Source organism: Pelodiscus sinensis, chromosome 1 (assembly GCF_052426305.1).
Source record: "Pelodiscus sinensis isolate ZL-2025 chromosome 1, ASM5242630v1, whole genome shotgun sequence".
Lineage (NCBI taxonomy): Eukaryota > Metazoa > Chordata > Testudines > Trionychidae > Pelodiscus > Pelodiscus sinensis.
The window spans coordinates 19,768,418-19,789,410 of NC_143052.1; the positions used below are offsets into that span (position 1 = coordinate 19,768,418).

Consider the following 20,993-nt stretch of genomic DNA (forward strand, 5'->3'; position numbering starts at 1 on the left):
AGACCCCTCTCCCAGTCTGGCCTGCTGGGCCTCTTGGCTGGTGATATCTCCCTGCCCAGAGCCTCTCCCCACATTTTGCTGGTCGCAGCTGCTCACCACACCCAGCTGCAGGCTGTGCTGCTTTGCCAGTCTCCAGCTCCTTGCGTTGCTTCTCTGTCCCTTTTGGCTCTCTGAGCACTGCCAGTCTGCTGCTCAACACAGGGTCTGCACTCCTTGGGCTGTGTGTGCCTGGCTCTGTTGCTGCAGGACTTCTCCTCACAGCTTGCTCCTCTTAGCAGTCTCTCAGCTCTCTCCTTGCTCAGAGAGACCCAGAACAATGCCAGCTCACAGGGAGGATGGGGCCTGGCCTCTCACTTTCCTCACTGGCCTGTCCAACCTGTCAATCAGGCCGAGCTGGAGTGTTGGCTGCTTTCCATTGTCTCTGGGGTCTGTCAGTCTCAGGGCCCTGATTTCTCATGGACCCCCTTTTGACACTGGGAGCTGGCGAACCAAAAACAGAGTTTTAGTAAGGGGCTAACAGTCCTCTTACACCTGGATCTGGCGCCTGAGGCTTAGGGCCTCCTTCAGCATTAGGTAACTCACATTGGCACTCCAGCTGCCCTCCCCTCCCTCACCCCCACCCCCTCCAGAGCCTTCCCACAGCCTCTGGCACCAAGCTGATTTTTCTGCGGGTCAGCGGTTCTCAACCCCAAAAGGGTTTTCCACCCTTGACTTAGATGGTTAATTTTTTAGGCCAGTGAATTAGATGGTTAATTTTTTAGGCCAGTGACTATACAGGCAGTCCCCGGGTTACGTACAAGATAGGGACTATAGATTTGTTCTTAAGTTGAATTTGTATGTAAGTCGGAACTGGCTCCAGATTCAGCTGCTGCCACTGAAACTGACCAGGGGCTGACTACAGGAAGCCGGAGGCAGAGTTGCTCAGCAAACTCAGAGTTGCTCAGAGTTGCTCAGCAAAGCCACTGGACCCCCCCCCAGCAGACCAGGGGGACAGGAGCAAAGCCGCCCAGGCAGCGGGAGTCCCGCTGCCTGGGTGGCTTTGCTCCAGGGCAAACGGCTCCAGGAGGCGGCTTTGCTCGGGTGTCCCTGGTCTGCTGGGGGGGGGGGGGGTCCAGCGGCTTTGCTGGACCCCCCCCCCAGCAGACCAGGAAGACAGGGAGAAGCTTTTCTCGCCCCGGAGGACACATAAGTCGGATCCGCATAAGTCGGGGACTGCCTGTATATGATTTCTGTCTGTGTACAGCACCAAGCAGAATGGGGGGTTGGTCCATTTTTACTGCAATACAAATAATTAAATAGTAAAAATAAGTACAGTAAATGGTCATTTACACCAGTCTTGCAGCTACTGGCATTTCCCATATTTTGACTGTCTTGCTCATCAGCTTGTGCAAAGGAGAATAGTGTCATGTCTTGACTTATAAATTTTCAGAGTTTTATTGCTATAAAGCAGTCTGTAATTTGTCGAACAGAATTTTTGAATGATGGATTTATACCTTGTGTTCATTAATCAATATTGCAAAGAATGTTGTGAATTTTATTCAGACATTGGCAAGCTCTCTTGTCTGAGCACCTCTGAGATGCTGGTGTATGTGTGTGTGTTGTTGCTGTTGTTGTTGTAGTATTTAATTTCATTTGCTAATATGTTACATGGTGCTGACTCAGTGTATGTTATAAGGCAATATCATGAGGAGAAGCTTAGGGGGAAAGTTCCCTAGTTCTGAATCAACAAAGATCCCTGAACCAGCCCCAGCTGCCAAACTTCTGAAATTTTTTCAGAATCATTATTTCTTATGGTACCATTAAGTTCTCATATAACTCTTAACAGAAACAAAATCCCCATCTGTAAGGAGATGTGCAAGGAAAATTTGTGCTTTCATTAAAGTCCATAAGCATTAGCAAATGTTATTGATCAGTCAGGTTTATTTTCATTAGGGAGCGAGAAATGGTGTTACTGAAATCTCCACACAGATTAGTTTGGAACTGGAAATAATTTACTTCCGTCCATTTCTATAGTTTGTGCCAGCTGTTTTATTGTCTAATGTCAGGCTGCCATCTAGTGGTCATAGCAAGCTACCTTTAAATGGAATCTAACCAAAAACTAGTGTAATCTCAGATTCATAAGTGGTGAATTCAGACAACCTACAACAGGCATTTTATGCAACTTGAGCATTTCCATATGCACTATCTACATCTCATCTGTAATAGCAAATGATCGGAAAGGATATCAAACAGTAAAGTCCAGTGCAGTGCTTCATGACTAATCCCTAGAGGCACCATTCAGCCATAACTTCTCTTGACTGGTCACTTCATATATATATAGATGCTATGTGACTCCCCAAAGCCATGTTTTATGGACAGTTGAAAATGTGAGCACATATGCTAGCAGGCCAATGAAAATGATAAAATGACACTCTCAAAGTCCACCTAAAAGATAGCCAACTTGACACAAATGCAAGAGATGCTGATGGTGCTGCTTGTGGTAGATCAGGATTGTGTCAGACATGTTGGTCTGAGGATAAAACCATTAAAAAGAGCTGAACTGAAAAAGTCAAAAAGAAGCGTGAGCAAAGAAAGCAGGCTGTGTTAAAAACTTGTGGCCAGTCTGCCTGATGTGCAGATGCATCTGTGAATCCCTCATTGTTTTTCCTTTGCGTAAGAAAATGTACTGAAACAACTTAGATCTCTAATGTTGACTATGACTATTATTTATTTATTAAGAGGTGGATATTGCCTTTGTGTAAAATTCTGAATTTAAATTTATGTTTGTATATGAGTTTTTTTAGAAAAAGACAATGTGCTTCATTTTAACACAGTTTTTAAATAGAAATATATGGGCTATAAACAGAAGGGGATGGTCTACTCATTCCTGCAGCACCCATTACCAGGAATGATGAACCAAGGGAACTTCTGGGCTCCTTGCCTGCAGATGCTCACCTAAACAAACTGTCTGGCAGCCTACCAGGTGCTAACTCTGACAAACCGCATGCAGTCAGCATGCCAGAGGTTCCCCACCCCTGCTCTAAATGGAAAAGATACTCAGTGGTGGGAGAAACATTACTATCTTCATTGCATAACAGAGGAACTGAGGCAGAGGCAATGTAGAGTGAATGCCAAAGATCACACCTGAAGGCTGTGGAATTAAATCCAGATCTCCCCATATCAGTCCAGTGTCATGATTGCAAGAAGATTATTCTTTTTATTGAGCATGATAAAATTATCACAGAAATCACTTCATTAAGGCACGAATGAGGCCCTAGCCCCATTAAGTGTTGGCACCTTATGAGGAGTACAAATTGTTTTTGGAAAGTAAATCATACCTTATAAAAAGTATTACCTATTCTCTCTTATTATTTATCACTTGTATTGCCAGACTTCCTCTAAGGTCCAGTCTCAGACCAGGTCCCCAATGTGTTAGGTGCTGTACAAACACAAAAACATAGTTCCTATCTCAACTACCTTACATGGTTCCTATTCCATATTTATTGTAGCTTAAGAGTTCTGTGTAGTGAGGAAGGGTGAATCTGGTGGGACCTTTGATTTTTCAGATCTTACGAATGGATGTATTGGACACACAGTATTAACATAAACACAGCATGGAAACTTTCTCCTTTAAATTAAAGCCATCGGGTCTTTTTCATCCTAGTGCTGTTTCAGTTTTCAACAAAATGTTTTGTTTTTCACAAAAGAGAATCCTGCACTATGTTGGAGAAAGCAAAATTCCTCACTACCTTCCAAAAGCTAGGCTGGCTTCCAGCAGGCTGCTAACACCACAGTCTTGTCCAATGTGTTAACTACAACTTTCCTACTTCTAGCAATTATGGGCTTTGGGATAAAATTTGTGCCACAGACCAGCATCCATTAAACATTCCCATGGGTTGGCTTCTTTCCTAATGTGCTCAGTTCATACACAACCTCACATATTCAATGGCTGACTCAATCTCTTGGCTAAAGTCATAGAAAATATTAACAAGTTGCATCTTCATGGACTTTTTTTGTCACCATCACTTCCAGAATAACTACTAAATACAGTATTGTCCTAACTTATTTAATAATATATCTGGTCTGCAGGGGGTGAACTGTTTTCTGGGCTCTACAACGACTATTGGGGGAGAGATGCTGCCATCTTGCGTACTATGGGTCGTATGCCACATATTCGAACTGAACCTGATGATGAGCGTCTTCTGAAAGGTACAGGAAGTGAAAGGATGCAGACCCCTTCCTCTTCATAAAGTTAGGAAATCTTTGGAGAGCGTTGTTCATTAAAAATGGGAACAACAACATCATGAGCCACCTTGGATCCGCCATGGAATGATAGAGAAGATTCTGGTCAGCAAAAAGTCCTCACAAGGGTTTGAAGGGTTGTAACAAAACAATGAACAACGTGATTCCACAATTGGGACGTTACCTATGAAGAGTGCATGCTTAGGGAGGCTAGAGGTTCTAATTCAATGCATCAACAGAGAAGCCTCCACTTAAGCCCAAGAGAAGATAGATAACAGCCCTGTTGCTTACCTTTGTCAGTGGGCCTCAGCCCTGGGGAACAAAGAGCAGGCTGATGCAAGAAATTGTAATTTAGAGTTATTTGCATCAATGCAAGTGAATTTAACTCATTGGCTCAGATTGTAGATTGGAGGTATCTCAAAAAAGTGTTGATTTTTTTCAGATGCTAATCCCACTGAAATCAATGGGAGCTCTGCCATTGACTTAGTTGGGATTTCAACCTAGATAAAAGGCCACCAAAGCACTTAAATACATAGTTAACTTTGAACATGTGTTTCAATCTCGACTCCATTGAGTCTAAATTCATGCTTGAGTAGTTTGCTGAATCAGGGAGTTGGGTTCTACAGTGGTAAGTACTATGTACATGGTGACAGAGATCATTAAAAAGGTAGATAGATGTACTTGATATATAGGCAAAGTTGATCTTATCTTTAAGAGCTGTTCTCTGTTTAAAGTTAGATTTCAGGGTGGTGGGGTTACAGTTTTATTTTCTAATTTCCTCTGTTTTTACACTGTGATTTTGAAAGGGGGAACTATTTTAAAATGTATATTTAATGTATTTATATTTTATTGAAGCAGAGTAAAATCCCCAACTTAGTCCCTAATGACATCTTAAAACGTCATTATGGCTTCAATATCAGAGCAGGAGTCCATGAAATATTTATATTAAAAAGCATCCTATAATGATATCTTGTCAAGTACTAGGCTTCTTAAAAGGTCATGCCAATGGAATAAATGCTATTTCTGCTTTTGAAGAAAGCTGTAAATGCTTTCCCAGAATGACTTGAGACGATAAGGACTCACTCAGTACTCTGCCCAGGTTTGTTTTAAAGGTTCACAGCATGGGCAAACCCATATTTCAACTTAATACGGAAAGCCCTAGCAAGGAAAGTTTCATGTGGTTACCGTTTCCTAACAAAGGTGCTCCCAGTTCCTTCTAGCTACAGGCACACCTCTGTTAGCTGGACAGAGCTGGTCCTGTATCTCACTGAGTAAACAGCACTTTATCTGAAGCCAATGTTGGTATTCCTGTGTTTTATACATGGCCAGAGATTGCTACATAAACTCAATGCCAAGTTTCAGCCTAATTTAAACTAAAATGTTAAAGCCCCCAGAGAACATGATGGGGGAAAGAGATCTTTTCCTTGAACGTATACAAAACAGTTTTGATATGTGAATTGGAGCTACAAAAATATTTTGGAAGCTAATGTTTTCCACATGTTCTGTAGATACTCACCCAAATAAAATAGGTTTCTACTTTATTTCCTCCCCCCAAATGGTAGCTCTTTCCCTGGAAAATCTTTGCTTCCTTCATTATATTTTCCTGTTGTCCATTAGAATGGTTAATTGTGGGTTTTTTAAAAAATATTTATGTTGTTTTAATAAACATGAGAGCCAACTCCTTTCTTTTTTTATTCCTTTTTAAAGAACCAAAGTTTGTTGGCTCGTACATGATTCCCGACAATGAAGACCGGGACGATAACAAAGTGTATTTCTTCTTTACTGAAAAAGCATTAGAGGCAGAGACAGGCGCTCATGCCATTTATGCCAGAGTTGGACGAGTGTGTGCGGTGAGATTCTTTTGTCCTGATCCTCTAGTAGAACAACATACAGTGTGCTCACTTTGTTCATTCATTCTTCCACCTTCAAATGTATCATCAGTTAGAATTTGCGGGGTGGAGAGGAAGGAAGGGTGTCAGATGGATCTGAGCAAAAATCCCACATCTAACCATCCTCCAATTTGGGGAAATTTAAAATCTTAACCCATATTTGTGCAAGAAACTCAACCTCCACATCCAAAATCTGATAAACTCTGGAGTGAGGAGGTTCAAAATGTGGACATGGATCCAAGTTTTGTGGTTTTTAAGCCCATCTCTAGTTCTTTTTCAAATAAGCGACACAGCTTGGTAATAATAATACTGATACTTAGCACTCCTTGTTCACGCACCAGTTCCCCAGACACATTCTCTCTCTTGCATCAGAACTGTGCCTGGAACCAGGGATGGAGGATTAATAACTGGCTGGGGAAGTGGGGGTTTTGGCTCCCACCCCAAAGCCACTTACTCCAGCTGCCAGGGCATTCTAAGTAACTCCTTGCTTAATGGCCCCTACATTCATTGGAGGTTATGGGAGCTTAGCCACATGCTCTTCCTTCTCTCAGCACATCTCTTCATGACTCCAGTGTGCATCAGGGGTTGGAGGAAAAATATTCACAGGGCTCCCATACTCTGTGCCCACAAGGGAGTGCTCCATGGATTGCAGCTCATTTGCAGCCAGTTTCTAGCCTCTTTGCATGACTATTGAAAATTATCCAGATTGCAACAGATCCTGTCTGACATGTGCTAAGAGGCTTTCAGACATGAATTAATCCGCGCAATAATGTTATGAGCTAGGAAGCAGCGTAAGCCCCATTTCACAGATGAGGAAAATGATGAAAAGAGGTGAAAGGATTTGCCAGGGTCACCCAGCAAGTAAGAAAGGGCACATCTAGACAGCAGAGTTATTTTGGGAAACCGTAGGTATCCCGAAACAGCTACCCCATGTCTTTTAAACGCACCCATTATTTCAAGGTATTTTTCTAAAAATAGCACGTTATTTCAAAACACAATTGAAATAAGATATTTAATTTGCATAGAGCAAATTGTGTATCTTATTTTGAGTTTGGGTGCTATGAAGAAACACCCTAACAGAGCTAGGAATAGACTGCAGATTTCTCAGCTTTCAATCTGCCTTTGGAGGCAGTCATATTCATTCTTCCTAACTAAAGGAAGACTCATCAATATACAGAGAGTAGCATACAAACAGACCAACATGCAAAACTGCTGTATTAGCAGGATATACAGGATGTTACACAGTCTCCAGCAGAAATTTTTGGGGACACTCCTGATATCAGTCGTGGGATATGTCTGCTGGGCACTGTGTGCACTAATCCTGTTCCATACACAGAGTTAGAGTTTCTGTTTCCAAGTCTGTTGATCCAGCACTGCACTCAGTTCATATAAATATATAAAGGTAGCCAAAATATTTGGCCTATGGTGCTAACAAATGTAGAAATAAGTATTAAGGATTTACAAGACCTGGGGAGCTAAAGCTAGCTTCAGCCTTAGCATTTAATTAAAAATTCTTACAAACTCACAGCTTCTAATAAGAAATTGGATCTGTTTCTACAGTTGTATTAGAGATATACACAAAGTAATGCCACAAATGGAATAATAGAAATGTGGTTTGAAATTGTATGCTTCAGACATTTCAAATTATGATGAGAATGCAACTCAGAGTATTGTTCTTCTAGACACATTCCTCTAAATTACATTTATTATTTGTTTTTCTCTTCACATAGAATGATATGGGAGGACAGCGAATGTTGGTGAATAAATGGAGCACCTTCCTCAAAACCAGACTGATCTGCTCTGTGCCAGGAATGAATGGAATTGATACACATTTTGATGAATTAGGTTAATATTAATATATATAGATATGGATACAATTGATTTATAGAGAAGTCTATCTTCCATTTCACTTTTATTTATTCATATCATGTTTATAAAAGTTGTGTGAAATTCAGTAGTAAGTATTGAAAAGTAACTTTATGCCATTTACAAGCATTCAACTCTCTCTCCCATAGGACTGGGAAAAGTAAGTGAGCTATAAATAACATTGTATTTTCATTTTACAGAGGATGTGTTTTTGCTACAAACTCGGGATAACAAAAATCCAGTGATATTTGGACTCTTTAACACTACAAGGTAACCATCTAGGGAAGATGATAATAATAGAGGTATATTTGACCAGTGTATTACAGCCGGTCCCCGAGTTGCAAACGGTCGACTTATGACCGTTCGCAGTTATGACCGAAACAGTTGTAAATGGCGGACCCCGAGTTAAAAACACGATCTGCGCTTATGAACAGCACAGTCGCATGTAACCCTATGGGGTCCGACTTATGAACAAACCGCGTTATGACCAATTACTTGGTCCGTAACCAGTTCGTAAGTTGGAGAGAGGCTGTATTAAGGAAGATGTCAGTTGTGTGCTAAATATACAATTGATAGACATGTGTGCAACTCATCAACATAATATTATGCTGTGCATGCCCTTTCTCTTCCCCCTCAAAAATGCAACTTTATAAAGTGAAATTGTTTATAAAGTGAAATACATAACTTCATTTAAAACCTAAACTCAACAGATGGACTGATTGACTTTAGGTATTGGTGTTTCATTCTCATGGGTACTGATACACCAAGAACTCACAGAAGTGAGCAGGAAAAAAGCAATGAGCAGAAGGATGATGTGGCACTTAGGGGGTGAGAGACTTGAGTTCAGTTGCTTGCTCTTTTATGGATTTCTTGTGTGACCCTGGGCAAGCTGCTGACCTCCGTGATTTAGCTATGTATCTCTCAAATAGAGATCATAGCTCTTCCCAACCTTAAAGGGGAAGATTGGGAAATAAAACACATTAAAATTGTAAAGCATTCAGAAACTCTGGTAATGACTGAGGCCATGTTAGTGCCTGAGATAAGGTAATCAGTCCCATTAAACTTAATAGGACTAATCATAAGTTTAAACTTGGACATATTTTTAAAATGCCTTACTGAATCTAGACATTATGAGTACTCATTAAAAATGCATTCACAGTGTACTACATGTATGTAATAAGTTCTGTTAGCATGATCAATTCAACCATTAAGCTGCAGCTACAAACTTTGCTTTAACATCTTTGTTTTTATTTTATAGCAATATTTTTAGAGGATATGCCATATGTGTATACCATATTGCTAGCATCCGAGCAGCCTTCAATGGACCTTATGCTCATAAAGAAGGACCTGAATACCACTGGTCTCTGTATGAAGGAAAAGTACCGTATCCCAGGCCTGGCTCGGTAGGTACAAGAAAAAACATTTGTTGTTGTTGTTATGCTGACAGTCTAATTCAAGTTGGGAAGCAAAAAAAGTAAACAGGTCATTATGGGCAAATATAATAATGTCCAGAATTGTGATGAATATTTGGTATCAATATGACACTACTGAAAACAGATGTAATGACTCCAGGAATAAGCTATTAATGCTATATATTTTATTCAAAGTAAATCGGGGTATGTCTACACTACAGCACTAATTCGAACTAACTTAATTCTAATTAGTTAATTTGAACTAAACTAATTCGAATTAGTGCATCTAGACCTAAAAACCCAGAGCTGCCAGCCTGGTCCCGGGAAGAGGCGGAGGGCTGGGTGGCAGCGGGTGGCAGGCTCGTGCCGTGCCAGGTACAGGGTCTGATGGCTGGGTGCTGGCAGGCTTGCACCTGGCATAGGCACTGTAGCCAGACCGTGGCCCTTTAAGGGCTCTGGGGCCGGGAGGGGGCAGAAGAGTTTCCCTGGCTTGGCCCAGAGTGGCCACCAGGGCAAGCTGGGAAGGGCTAGCCTCCAACTAGTTTGAATTAAGTGGCTACACAGCCCTTTATTCGAACTACTTAATTCGAACTAGGTGTTAGTCCTCGTAGAATGAGGTTTACCTAGTTCGAATTAAGCACTCCGCTAGTTCGAATTAAGTTTGAACTAGCGGTTTGCCTGTGTAGCGCCTATTAAAGTTAATTTGAACTAACGACTGTTAGTTCAAATTAACTTTGTAGTGTAGACATACCCTCAGTGAGAGTTAGATCCCTAGGGGCTCAAAGAAATTTGTATTAGAGTCTAGTTACCACCTTATCACTCTGTCTACAAAGATTGCATGCTTTGGGGCATTTGTAGGGCAAAAAATAAATTAAATTGGTAATTGATTTTTTTTTTTGCAATATCTCCAATGTTTGTTGGGTTTAGTAGTCTGGGAATAGCATAAAACAGGGCTTTCTGAAGGTATTTCACTACCTTTTTTATGATCCCTGCCAGAACAAGGACATGCAATGGAACAGGGAAATGTCAGAGTTAAAAAATAATATAAACATAGGATGGCAAAAGACTTTGCTATGGTATCTAATTTAGTGCTCTGCACTGAAGCAGATCTAAGTATTTTTTAGACAATCCTTGAGAGTTATTTCTCTAATTTGTTCTTGAAAACATCCAATGATAGAGATTCTTGTATGTCCCAAATAATTTGTTCCAGTGCTTAGCTACCCTAACAATTAAGATTTTTTTTTTGTAATGTGGAACCTAACTCTCTCTTGCTGCAATTTAAGCCCATCTCTTGAAAAGTGTTATCCTTTCCCTCTCAGTCTGCACTTCTTCAGATTAAACAAACCCAGTTGTTTCAATCCTTCCTTACAGGCCATGTTTTCTAGACCTTTAATCATTTCTATTGCTCTCCTCTACTTTCTCCTTTTTTGTCCACATCTCTCCTGAAGCATGGTACTCAGAACTGGACACAGTACGCCAACTGAGACCTGAGTGAAACAGAAGAATTAGTTCTTGTATCTTGCTTAAAACCCACATGCTAATACATCCCAGTATGATGTCTTCTTTTTTTACAGCAATTTGACTCTGTTGACTCATATGTCCACTATAATCCTCAAATCCCTTTCCACAATTCTTCTTCCTCAGCAGTCATTTCTGTTTTTGTATTTGTACAACTTATTCTTTCCTATGTGTACTCTGCATTTGCCCTTATTGAATTTCATCCTATTTAATTCAGAACATTTCTCTAGTTTGTCAAGATAATTTTGAATTCTAGTCTTGTTTTTCAAACCACTTGCAACCTGTCCTGGCTTGGTACCATCCACGCTTGATCATTGTCTTCGGTCCACCTTCTCTGGGGCACCTGGTGCTGGCTACTGTTGGCAGACTGGCTACTGGGCCAGATGGACCTTTGTTCTGACCCAGTATGGCTGTTCTTATGTTCTTAAGGTTACATAAGGACATACCAAAAAGGGCCCTGCCTCTGGTTCTATTCAATATTTCTTAAAAGATTTGGACACTGGCAAAGATAGTACACTTAGTAAATGTGTGGATGGTACCATTACTCGTAGTTACAGCCTTTCTAATCTCCCTCAGCATTTCAATGTCAGTATCGCTGTCCTGGTCAGGTGGTCGATAATATATCCCTCCTGCTACTTTCTTATTGTTGGATCATGGAATTACTATCCATAGCGATTCTATTGAACATGTTGATTCATTTAATATTTTTATTTCATTTGATTCTACATTATCTTTCACATATGGTGCCACTCTGCCACCCACCCGGCCTATCCTTCCAATATATTTTATATCCCGGTATGATTGTGTCCCACAGATTTTCTTCATTCCACCAGGTTTAAGTGATGCCTATTATGTCAGTCTCCTCCTTTAATACGAGGTACTGGTATATATGGTTGTAACTATTTTCTTCCACTATTTGATCTGAGGAAGTGGGTCTGGCCCACGAAAGCTCATCATCTAATAAAACATCTTGTTAGTCTTTAAAGTGCCACGTAGTCCTGTATTTTGTTCCAACTATCTATGGATATGTCTACACTACCCTCCTAGTTCGAAGTAGGAGGGTAATGTAGGCATACTGCATTTGCAAATGAAGCCCGGGATTTTCCCGGGCTTCATTTGCATAAACTGGGCGCCGCCATTTTTAAATCCCTGCTTGTTCGAACCCCGTGCCGCGCGGCTACACGCGGCACGAACTAGGTAGTTCGGACAAGGTTTCCTAGGTTACTCCTCATTCCACTAGGAAGCCTAGTCCGAACTGCCTAGTTCGTGCCGCGTGTAGCCGCGCGGCACGGGGTTCAAACGAGCAGGGATTTAAAAATGGCGGCGCCCAGTTTATGCAAATGAAGCCCGGGAAATTCAAATCCCGGGCTTCATTTGCAAGTGCGGTATGCCTACATTACCCCGCTAGTTCGAACTAGCGGGGTAGTGTAGACATACCCTTTGTTTCTAATGATCGAATCACCCACTATTAACACCTGCCTCTTCCTAACAACTGGCATTCCCTCCCCCTCAGAGGTATCCTCAGAGGTATCCTCAGTGCGAGAGGATACCACAGCATCCTCTGGAAGGAGGGTCCCAACCTTGGGTGGCTAGACTTCACTGCCCTTCTCCAATGTCTAAAGAAATCCCCACTTCCATAGCAATACTGAAGACCCAGAGTTCAATCTGTAAGGAATTTCAGCAAAGATTGGCCAGTGTCAGCCTCCCTACATTCAAGTTCCAAAAGAAACTAAAAGAATGAATTTAATTAAATAACTTCATAGAAACAAATAATCTAATTCTTACAGCAGAACACAGCTATTTTATAACCCACAAATAATATCTATAATTACAATAAACATAAGTAAAAAGAAAACTAAAAGTGAAATTTGAACAGTTCAGTCCACACAAACACAGTAAGAAAAGACTAAGAGGTCCCAAGAGCTTAGATTTGGTTCACCAAAGTCTCAGTTTGTGCCTTTGATATCAAATCTGCACCATATGCTGAGTCTGAAGTCTCTCTCCATTTGCTTGTAGAGAATCTTCAGTTGGAGTCCAGGCAGACTCTTCCTCTGCAATGGTCACTGCTAGGCAGCCAGCTCACTGATTAACTAGTTAGTTAGCTCACAAGTGAACAGACTTAAAGAAACCCTGCTGCAAAGTGCTGCAGAGTGAGGAACAGCAGCCAGTTCTCTGCTCCGGGCTTAGCTTCTTCCGGCTCACACAGGTCTTAGAAAAGCATCTGCCCTGCCTGCTTTCTCATGAAGTCTGACCCCAAACTATTGGACCCAACTCCAGAAGCTTCTGGGTGGAGTGCTGAATGTGCCCAGCAACAGTAATAATCAACTCAGTCCTCCCTGCCTCCACAGGGGTCTCTTAAAGAAATACCTCCCAATTAAGTGCATGGGTTACATTTCCATCTTGACAGTGAAACACTGATCATTACTCTATTTAGTTTTCCAACCAGTTGAGCACCCATTTTACAAAAGAATTATCTAAACTATATAAAATATTAAACCAAGAAAAGTTCATTTACTGCTTTGAACCTTACTTCAAAGTTTTCATTCAATTTGATGCATGTTTTGCACAAAGGATTAAGAGATTCTTAATTCCAGTAATCTCAGTCAATCCTCAGATTAGAAATAAGATGCAATTTTTTTAACAGTGAGGCTAACTAATCAGCGGAGCAATTTACCTTGGGATGTGATAGATTCTTTATCAATTGACAGCTTTAAATCAGGATTGGATGTCTTTCCAGAAGATATTCTCTAGCTCAACCATAATTTATTTTTTATGCAGGGATTATTAGGGAAAATCTCACTGTCTTTCTTATACAGAAGGTCAAACCAGACAACCACAATGGTCCCTTCTGGCCTCAATATGTGTAAAAGACGACAGAGCCTGGTCATTGGCAGGAGGGACTGAATCTGCAACTGTATGGGCTAAAGCCATGTGCTTCTGCAGCATGATCTAAAAGTCAACTGACTCTTAGCTGAGGCTGTCGAGGAGACTTCACTCTCCCCTGTCAGTGGTCTCAGTACCTCTGGGTTACATAATTCCCAAAGCTGAGGAAGTTTCTAAGGCAGGGATGGGCAATAAAAAAGGTAAATTGCCAGCGTTAATCCCTGGCGGGCCGCTGCCACTATGTCTACCTGTGCCTCTGCGGGTGTTGGATGATTGCAGCTCTTGTTGGCCTCGGATCATCATTCGTAGTCAATGGAAGCAGTGGGGAGTGGCACAGACTGGGACACTGCTTTCCACCGGTCACACTGGCCACAAGTGGCGATCCACGGGCAACGAGAGTTGCGATTGTATAAATCCTGCAGAGGTGCAGACAAACATAGAGGGTTAGGCCCGCCAGGTATTAACTCTGCAGACTGGATCCGGCCTTTTAGGCTATTCCTCAATGTCTAAGTCATGTTTAGTGACCCACACTACCCCTTTGGAGTCTTTGTGTACATGCCATTTCCCTCTGATTATTCCTTAACTCAGTAGTTGATGAGTTTCTTCATCCCTTTCCTGTAGGGCTTGTTCCCTAGCTGCCCAAATGGGTAGTCATGTTACTACTGTTCTGCACACCCAGTCTGAATCAGTAAATATTGCCAGAGTGCCTTCCTGACACTCCTCCTGTAATACCTTTAGCACTGCCACCACTTCTGTAGCTTGGCTTTAGTGTGGGCCTTACAGGCAGGTAACAGGCTGGAATATGCCCACCCCTATTTTAAGACCTCTCAGCAGTTTATCCCAGATGAGTCTCCGCTTGTAAAGCTGATAGCCCTGCCCTTTGAGAGTAGGGTTTGAACCTGTGACCTTAGGGGCTAAAGCCATGTGTCTCTAGAGCATGAGCTAAAGTTAATAGCTAATGCTATAGAGCACAGTTTACTCCCCCTTATCAGAGGGTCTCACTGCCACTGGGTTACATATGTATGACACTGCAGATGGATGGATAGATTTGTTTTGAACCAGTTTCCACTTCCTATCCTTTGTTCTGAGCATTCCATTTCCAATTCCATTTTTTAAAAGATTTTCCAAGTTTACAAACATGGCAAAAGGAAATAAAGATTTTTGTACAGATTTACAAAGAATGGGGCTGCAATAAGGATATAAGTGTGCTTTTTTCTCAGCTTTGCTGTGACTTTTCCCAGAAGTTGATCTTAGTCCCAATGCACCTTAAGTGAAAAGGAAATGTGGGTCATACTCTGCAGATACAACAGAGCTGGTCTTTCCCCCACAGCTTATTCTGCCAATATACAGGAGTTGGTATCCGCACAGTTGTTAGTGCCTGGCATATAAATTTGGATTTGGAGTATTACTAGATTTCTTGCATAGAAAACGGTGAAGTATTTCTATGATGACACTTCTTCACAGGCATAAACCTGCACCCCAGACTGTTTGTCTCTCATTTTTCATGTCTCTAAGGTTCCCATCATCAAGGGATCTAAACACCATTATTCACACATGCCATGTGGGTTTTTAAAAAGGTTCTCAGCACATTCACATTCTATGGATCTTAGCCGTACCAGAGGGTGCACAGTATTTTCCAAGAGGCAGTCAGAACCTCACACGATGAGGCCCAAAGTCACAACACCCTGATTCATCTCTCACTTCTTCTGATGTAAATAAGGAGTAACTCTGTTGAAGTCAATGGATATGAATCATGTAAAGCTGATGTGAATGAGAGGAGAATCAGACCTGAGGTTTTTTCCTTCTTCCTATATGAATCCTTCCCCACAATTGTTTCTGTATAGCTAATTAGCTGTACAAAGAATTATTGTGTGCTGCAAGTTTGTTATGTTCAATGAGCCTTTTCCCTAAAATGTCAGCTTCATGCAGATTTTTGGCTGTGTGATGCCATTAGCATATGTAACATGTTTAGCTAAAACACACATGCTGGTTTGAATTTTCACCTGTTTATCTTCTAATTGGCTATGGATTTACTCTCCTGAGTTTACCAGTGGAATAAACAGTTTTCTGGTTCATTATTCATCGTGTTGCTTTCACTTTGATATCTTAATCAATATTAGTCTTTATGATGAACACAATCATATGTATACATAAACCTGGTGAACAGACCATTTATCACAGAAATGAGAGGTAGAAAGACCAGTTACCTTATCTATTCCTTACAAAAGCAGCTTCATTACTACAGTATAATCTCAAATTCACCATCCTGGTCTCATTTAAAATGACTATTGGCTTTTGCGGATTCTTTTGGGATAGGAGTTACAAGCCAAGATATAATAAAAAGGGTTATCCAATGAAATTATATGAGAGTTGAACATTGTCAACGAGACTTATACCACCTTGATGTTCCAGACTTTTTGTTCATTTGTTGATGTGAGGACAAGCTATAGCTATTGGTATGAGTCAGTATAAAAAGTCTGGCAAGTGAAACTTAGTTTTCAGTCAGGAGGTGGAAGGACATAGAGGTAATCAGCTCCCATTTTAATACTTTCTGTGAGACTATTATGCCACTTATCATATTTGACAAAATAAGATGAAGTGAGGATACTCCATAAACAGATGGCAGAATGAAACAAAAGACAGGACTATGTAGCACTTTAAAGACTAAGAAGGTGGTTTATTAGGTGATGAGCTTTCGTGGGCCAGACCCACTTCCTCAGATCAATTTGTGGAAGAAAAATTGGCACGACCATATATACCAAAGTGATACAATCAAAAAAATTTGAACACATATAAAATTGACAATCAGATTTTAGAACAGAGGGGGAATGAGGGGGAAAGATTAGTGCCTGTGAGGTAATGACATTAGGGGTGATAATTGAGGAAGCTATCTTTGTAATGGGTGAAATAATTAGCATCTTTGTTAAGACCCATACGTAAAGTGTCAAATTTAAGCATGAATGACAGTTCTGAGGCTTCTCTTTGAAGTTAAAATCTCAAAAATACATATTCCTGTTCATCCAGGAATATAATTTATGCCATCATGTGCCTAAAGTGTCTGTCTGCTATGTATATTGGACAAACTTCTCAGACACTTCGTCAAAGAATGCACATAAAACAGACATCAGGCTCTCTCACAGAGAGAAAACTGTTGCTTGCTATTTTAACCAGACTGACCATTCTCTCAATGACCTTAAAACATGAATATTGCTTCAAAGAGACTTTAACTCCAGACTTCAAAGAGAAGCCTCTGAACTGTCATTCATGCTTAAATTTGACACTTTACATATGGGTCTTAACAAAGATGCTAATTATCTCACCCATTACAAAGATAGCTTCCCCAATTATCACCCCACTGTCATTACCTCACAGACACTAATCTTCCCCCTTCATTCGCCCCCTGTTCTAAAATCTGATTTGTCAATTTTATGTGTTCACATTTTTTTGATTGTATCACTTTGGTATATATGGTCATGCCAATTTTCTTCCACAAATTGGTCTGAGGAAGTGGGTCTGGCCCATGAAATCTCATCACCTAATAAACCATCTTGTTAGTCTTTAAAGTGCTGCATAGTCCTGTCTTTGGTTTCAGCTAGACCAGACTAACATGGCTACATCTCTATCACTATTCTAGATGGCAGAATGGTTATTTTACAAAGACTAGATTATTCTGAACTATTCTGAAAGGTCCATATCTTGAAGTCTATACATTCCATTTTCAGACAGCAAACCCCTCATATCCCAAGGACAGACTGAGTGAAATGGAATGAGGATTTCTACATTAGTTCCTACATTTCTCTTAGGAAATCATTTAAAGCAAATCTGAAGCTCTGTTTTTTCTTATTTTGAAGCAAGTCTTTAGCACTGAGCCATTATATTGAACTCCATGGTTAGAAGGATAAAATGCTATACTCCATCCTCAGTTACATGGGACTTGAATTCAGCCCAGGTGATGAGGAGATAGGCAAAGGAGCTATGTGCATCCAAATTGATGCCCATGCCATGCCCCTATTCTTGGCAATGTTATTCCAGTAGCACCTAGCAGCCCCACTCAAGATCAGGACCACATTGTGCCCCATCATTCACCAAAGATAGGTTGCCAGTTTGAAAATTCAGTGCCACCTGTCTCAATCTCTAGCAAGTTTCAGAAGGGAAGCTATGTTAGTCTGATTCAGCAAAAACAAAGAGTAATCCTGTGGCACCTTACAGACTAACAAATTTATTTGGGCATCAGCATGGGCAGTTGGTGAAAGTAGAGCTGGGGGAGGCAAGCCCCACCCCAAGCCCCACCCCTTCTACTGAGGTCCTACCCCTTCCCTTTACCCTCATAGGGAGGCAGAGTAGTACAATGAGTGCCCCCCCAGCCACGGGGAGGGGAGGGGAGGGGAGGGCAGTGGGCAGGTTCACACTCACCCCAGCCTCCCCATCCCCAGGGCACAGGGGAGAAAGGAGGTGCATGGTGTGGACACAGACTCGGAGCACCAGTAGTGCGAGAACTGGGGGCAGCAACACTCCTCCCCAAGAATGCCTACAGCAGGCATTCTGGGGGCGGAATGTGGGAGGGGCCATGCCAGGTGGTTTGGGAAGGCAAAACCTTCCTCTGCCTATGCTACCAGATGCCCATGGACATCAGCTTTCATAGGCTGGAGCCCACTTCAACTGATGCATGACAAAGAGCTTAAGGTGATCCAACTATATATTCAATATATGTCTATCACTGGCAATCTTATTGCACCACCAAAGCTTTTGGTACCCATGAGATTGTTGGATATGTAGCAGTGTTTCTTGGTACACAAATGTCAGGATTTGTGGGTCTTCCATTCTAACAATATGCCTATTTTAAGATAGTGGCCAAACTAGTGCTAAGGGGTTTGGCTTTGAATATCCTAATTTCTAATCATCCTTTGCCACTTGATATGGAGCATCAGACAAAGATGATGACTCAATAATATCAATCCAGTGTTCTTCAGCCTTCCTCAGTTCCCTTGTTTCACTACCATACAGTGAAGCTGATATAACTGTGGTTCCATATAGCCTCACCTTTCCAGCAAGCTTGATGTCACAAAATCCCCACAGAGGAGGAAAGGCCTGAAACATGCCAACAATTGCTGTTATATGAATTTCCACATTTTTGAGCCATCACCAGCACAGCCTATGACTCTGTCCACATATTGGACAATTGCCCCCTGCTCAGTGTCCCATCTAAACAGGAGAATACCAAAATGGATATGATGTGGAGGCTGCAGGGACTTAGTTTTATCTGGATGAATAACCAGAGCAATGTGTGGCTCAGATAGCTATGCTAGCTTTATGCTAGCTGAAGACTCAGCCTTCCTTAACTGCTCATTTAGGGCAGCTTTATGGTCATTTAGGATACGGCTAAACTACAGTTTACGTATCATTTAGGATACGGCTAAACTAAAGTTTTTGTCGGAAAAAGGTATGCAAAATGTTCTCTGCATTTTGCGTACCTTTTTCTGATTCTTTTGTTGGAAGAGGCTTTGCCAACATTTTGCCCATGTAGACTGGGCCAAATGGAAAAAAACCTCTCTTTCGGAAGCCCCCTTCTTCCTCATAGAATGAAGAATACAGGGACTTCTGAAAGAGCACATTTGCTCTTCCACAAAAAAAAAAGCGGAAGAGCAAACATGTTCCCTGGACGCGGCAGAGTTTTTTCGGGATACCTCTAATAGGGCTAGCCGTATCCTATTAATGTTGATTCAGCAGCAAAAAGGGACCTTGTGTGGGTTAGGCACTGGCTCTCTGAGGTTGGGTGTAGGGACCAGAGTCCTAGGATTGAGTTGGTCTGTTGGTGGTGTTGATTGCAATAATCCCAGTGCCTTCCCCATCTTTAGTTAATTCTGAGAGCAACAGTGGCAAAAATAATCTTCCTAGCTTGGTTCCCCCTGTGAATTAATTTCTGTCAATGTTGGATAAGACTAGGCAGGGTAGATAAAGACAGGGAGAAGAACAGTTTTAAATCCCACAAACCCAGATCTCACATATCTGATAGAGCTAGATTGGTGTTGGAAGACGCTACAGTCTGTTAGTCTGTAATGTCTGCTGGAAGTATTGCTTTGGTCGCACGTGTAATCAAGCTACTAGTCTGTTGTCTCATCTACTGTGTTTATACTGTGGTGCTTCTGAAAACAATGCCAGCTTCCTCATAAATTGTTTTGATGGGCTTTGGAAGCAGCTGCATTTACAGATTCCTTTCTAGAGGGCTTTATTGTTTTTAATTTAAAAATAAAACCTGAAATGATTATTTTTATCAAATCTCTCTTGAGTTGGAACTTTGCAACGGAACTTGGCATGCTGATTCACTCAATATGCTGTGCGGTCCAGGGAAAGCAGAGGTTCAGCTGGTCTGAAAACCCCAAACCCTTTCCCTTTATTATAAACAGCTGGTGAAACTCCGTTGCTAGGCTGATTAGACAATTACTTCAAAGTCAACACTGAGCAAAGACTTTCATGGAGCCAACTACTGAAAGTGGAAACAAACATCTCCCCCTTTGACAAGTGCAGGAGCTTGTTATTGTCAATTATAGTTGGCTGCAAGTTTAAAATGACTGTTTCCAGTAAACATTAAGAGGATTTTATTTCGTTTTATTGATTGAAAATCCAATTTAAATAGGGAGCTGGCTACTGTGGCTTTGCTTGAAATCTTTCTTAAAACCACACTGTCATATGGAGATTGAGAGGAAGTGAATGTTACTGAAATATTTCCAGCTTTCTTATAAATGGTTTCAATTAGTGATCATCAGGCAAATTTGAAATGAAGAATCTATGTTAAGTTGGGGGACATTATCCTAGTCTTGACAAACTATTTAAAATTAACTTTTATAGATAATGCCACAGTTTAACCCTATAAGTAAATTTAACCCAAACAGTACATTATTTCAATCGCTGATCTATTTTGTATCTGCTTTGCAAAATGATCAAGGCAAACATTGGTAGTTCAGGTTAACCTGTGATACATAATACTGTCATTATGAGGTAGAAATGAGCATTAAGTGTAATACCATGAAGCACCTTGAGATAAAAATGTGGGGGTTTGGGGATTCATTTTTAAATGTCCTTAATTTCCTATTATGGTACATTTTGCAATCAGAGGAAATTAAACTATAGATTGATACCAAATGTTATTGGTTTTTTTACGTGGCTGGCTGTATTGAGTAGTAAACATCTTTCTCCCTACTTTCTT

The 20,993-nt window shown here is 41.1% G+C and overlaps 1 protein-coding gene across 1 annotated transcript in view; it reads left to right on the forward strand.

Annotated features, from left to right (window-relative positions):
- The window catches only part of SEMA3E (semaphorin 3E), a 220,585-nt gene that overhangs the window by 174,144 nt on the left and 25,448 nt on the right, over positions 1-20,993 (forward strand). Inside the window, exons 6-10 of the mRNA XM_025181682.3 lie at positions 4,069-4,188; positions 5,929-6,071; positions 7,841-7,955; positions 8,177-8,246; positions 9,235-9,379. Of these exons, the coding sequence (XP_025037467.2) occupies positions 4,069-4,188; positions 5,929-6,071; positions 7,841-7,955; positions 8,177-8,246; positions 9,235-9,379 (593 nt within the window). The remainder of the gene's footprint in view (positions 1-4,068; positions 4,189-5,928; positions 6,072-7,840; positions 7,956-8,176; positions 8,247-9,234; positions 9,380-20,993) is intronic.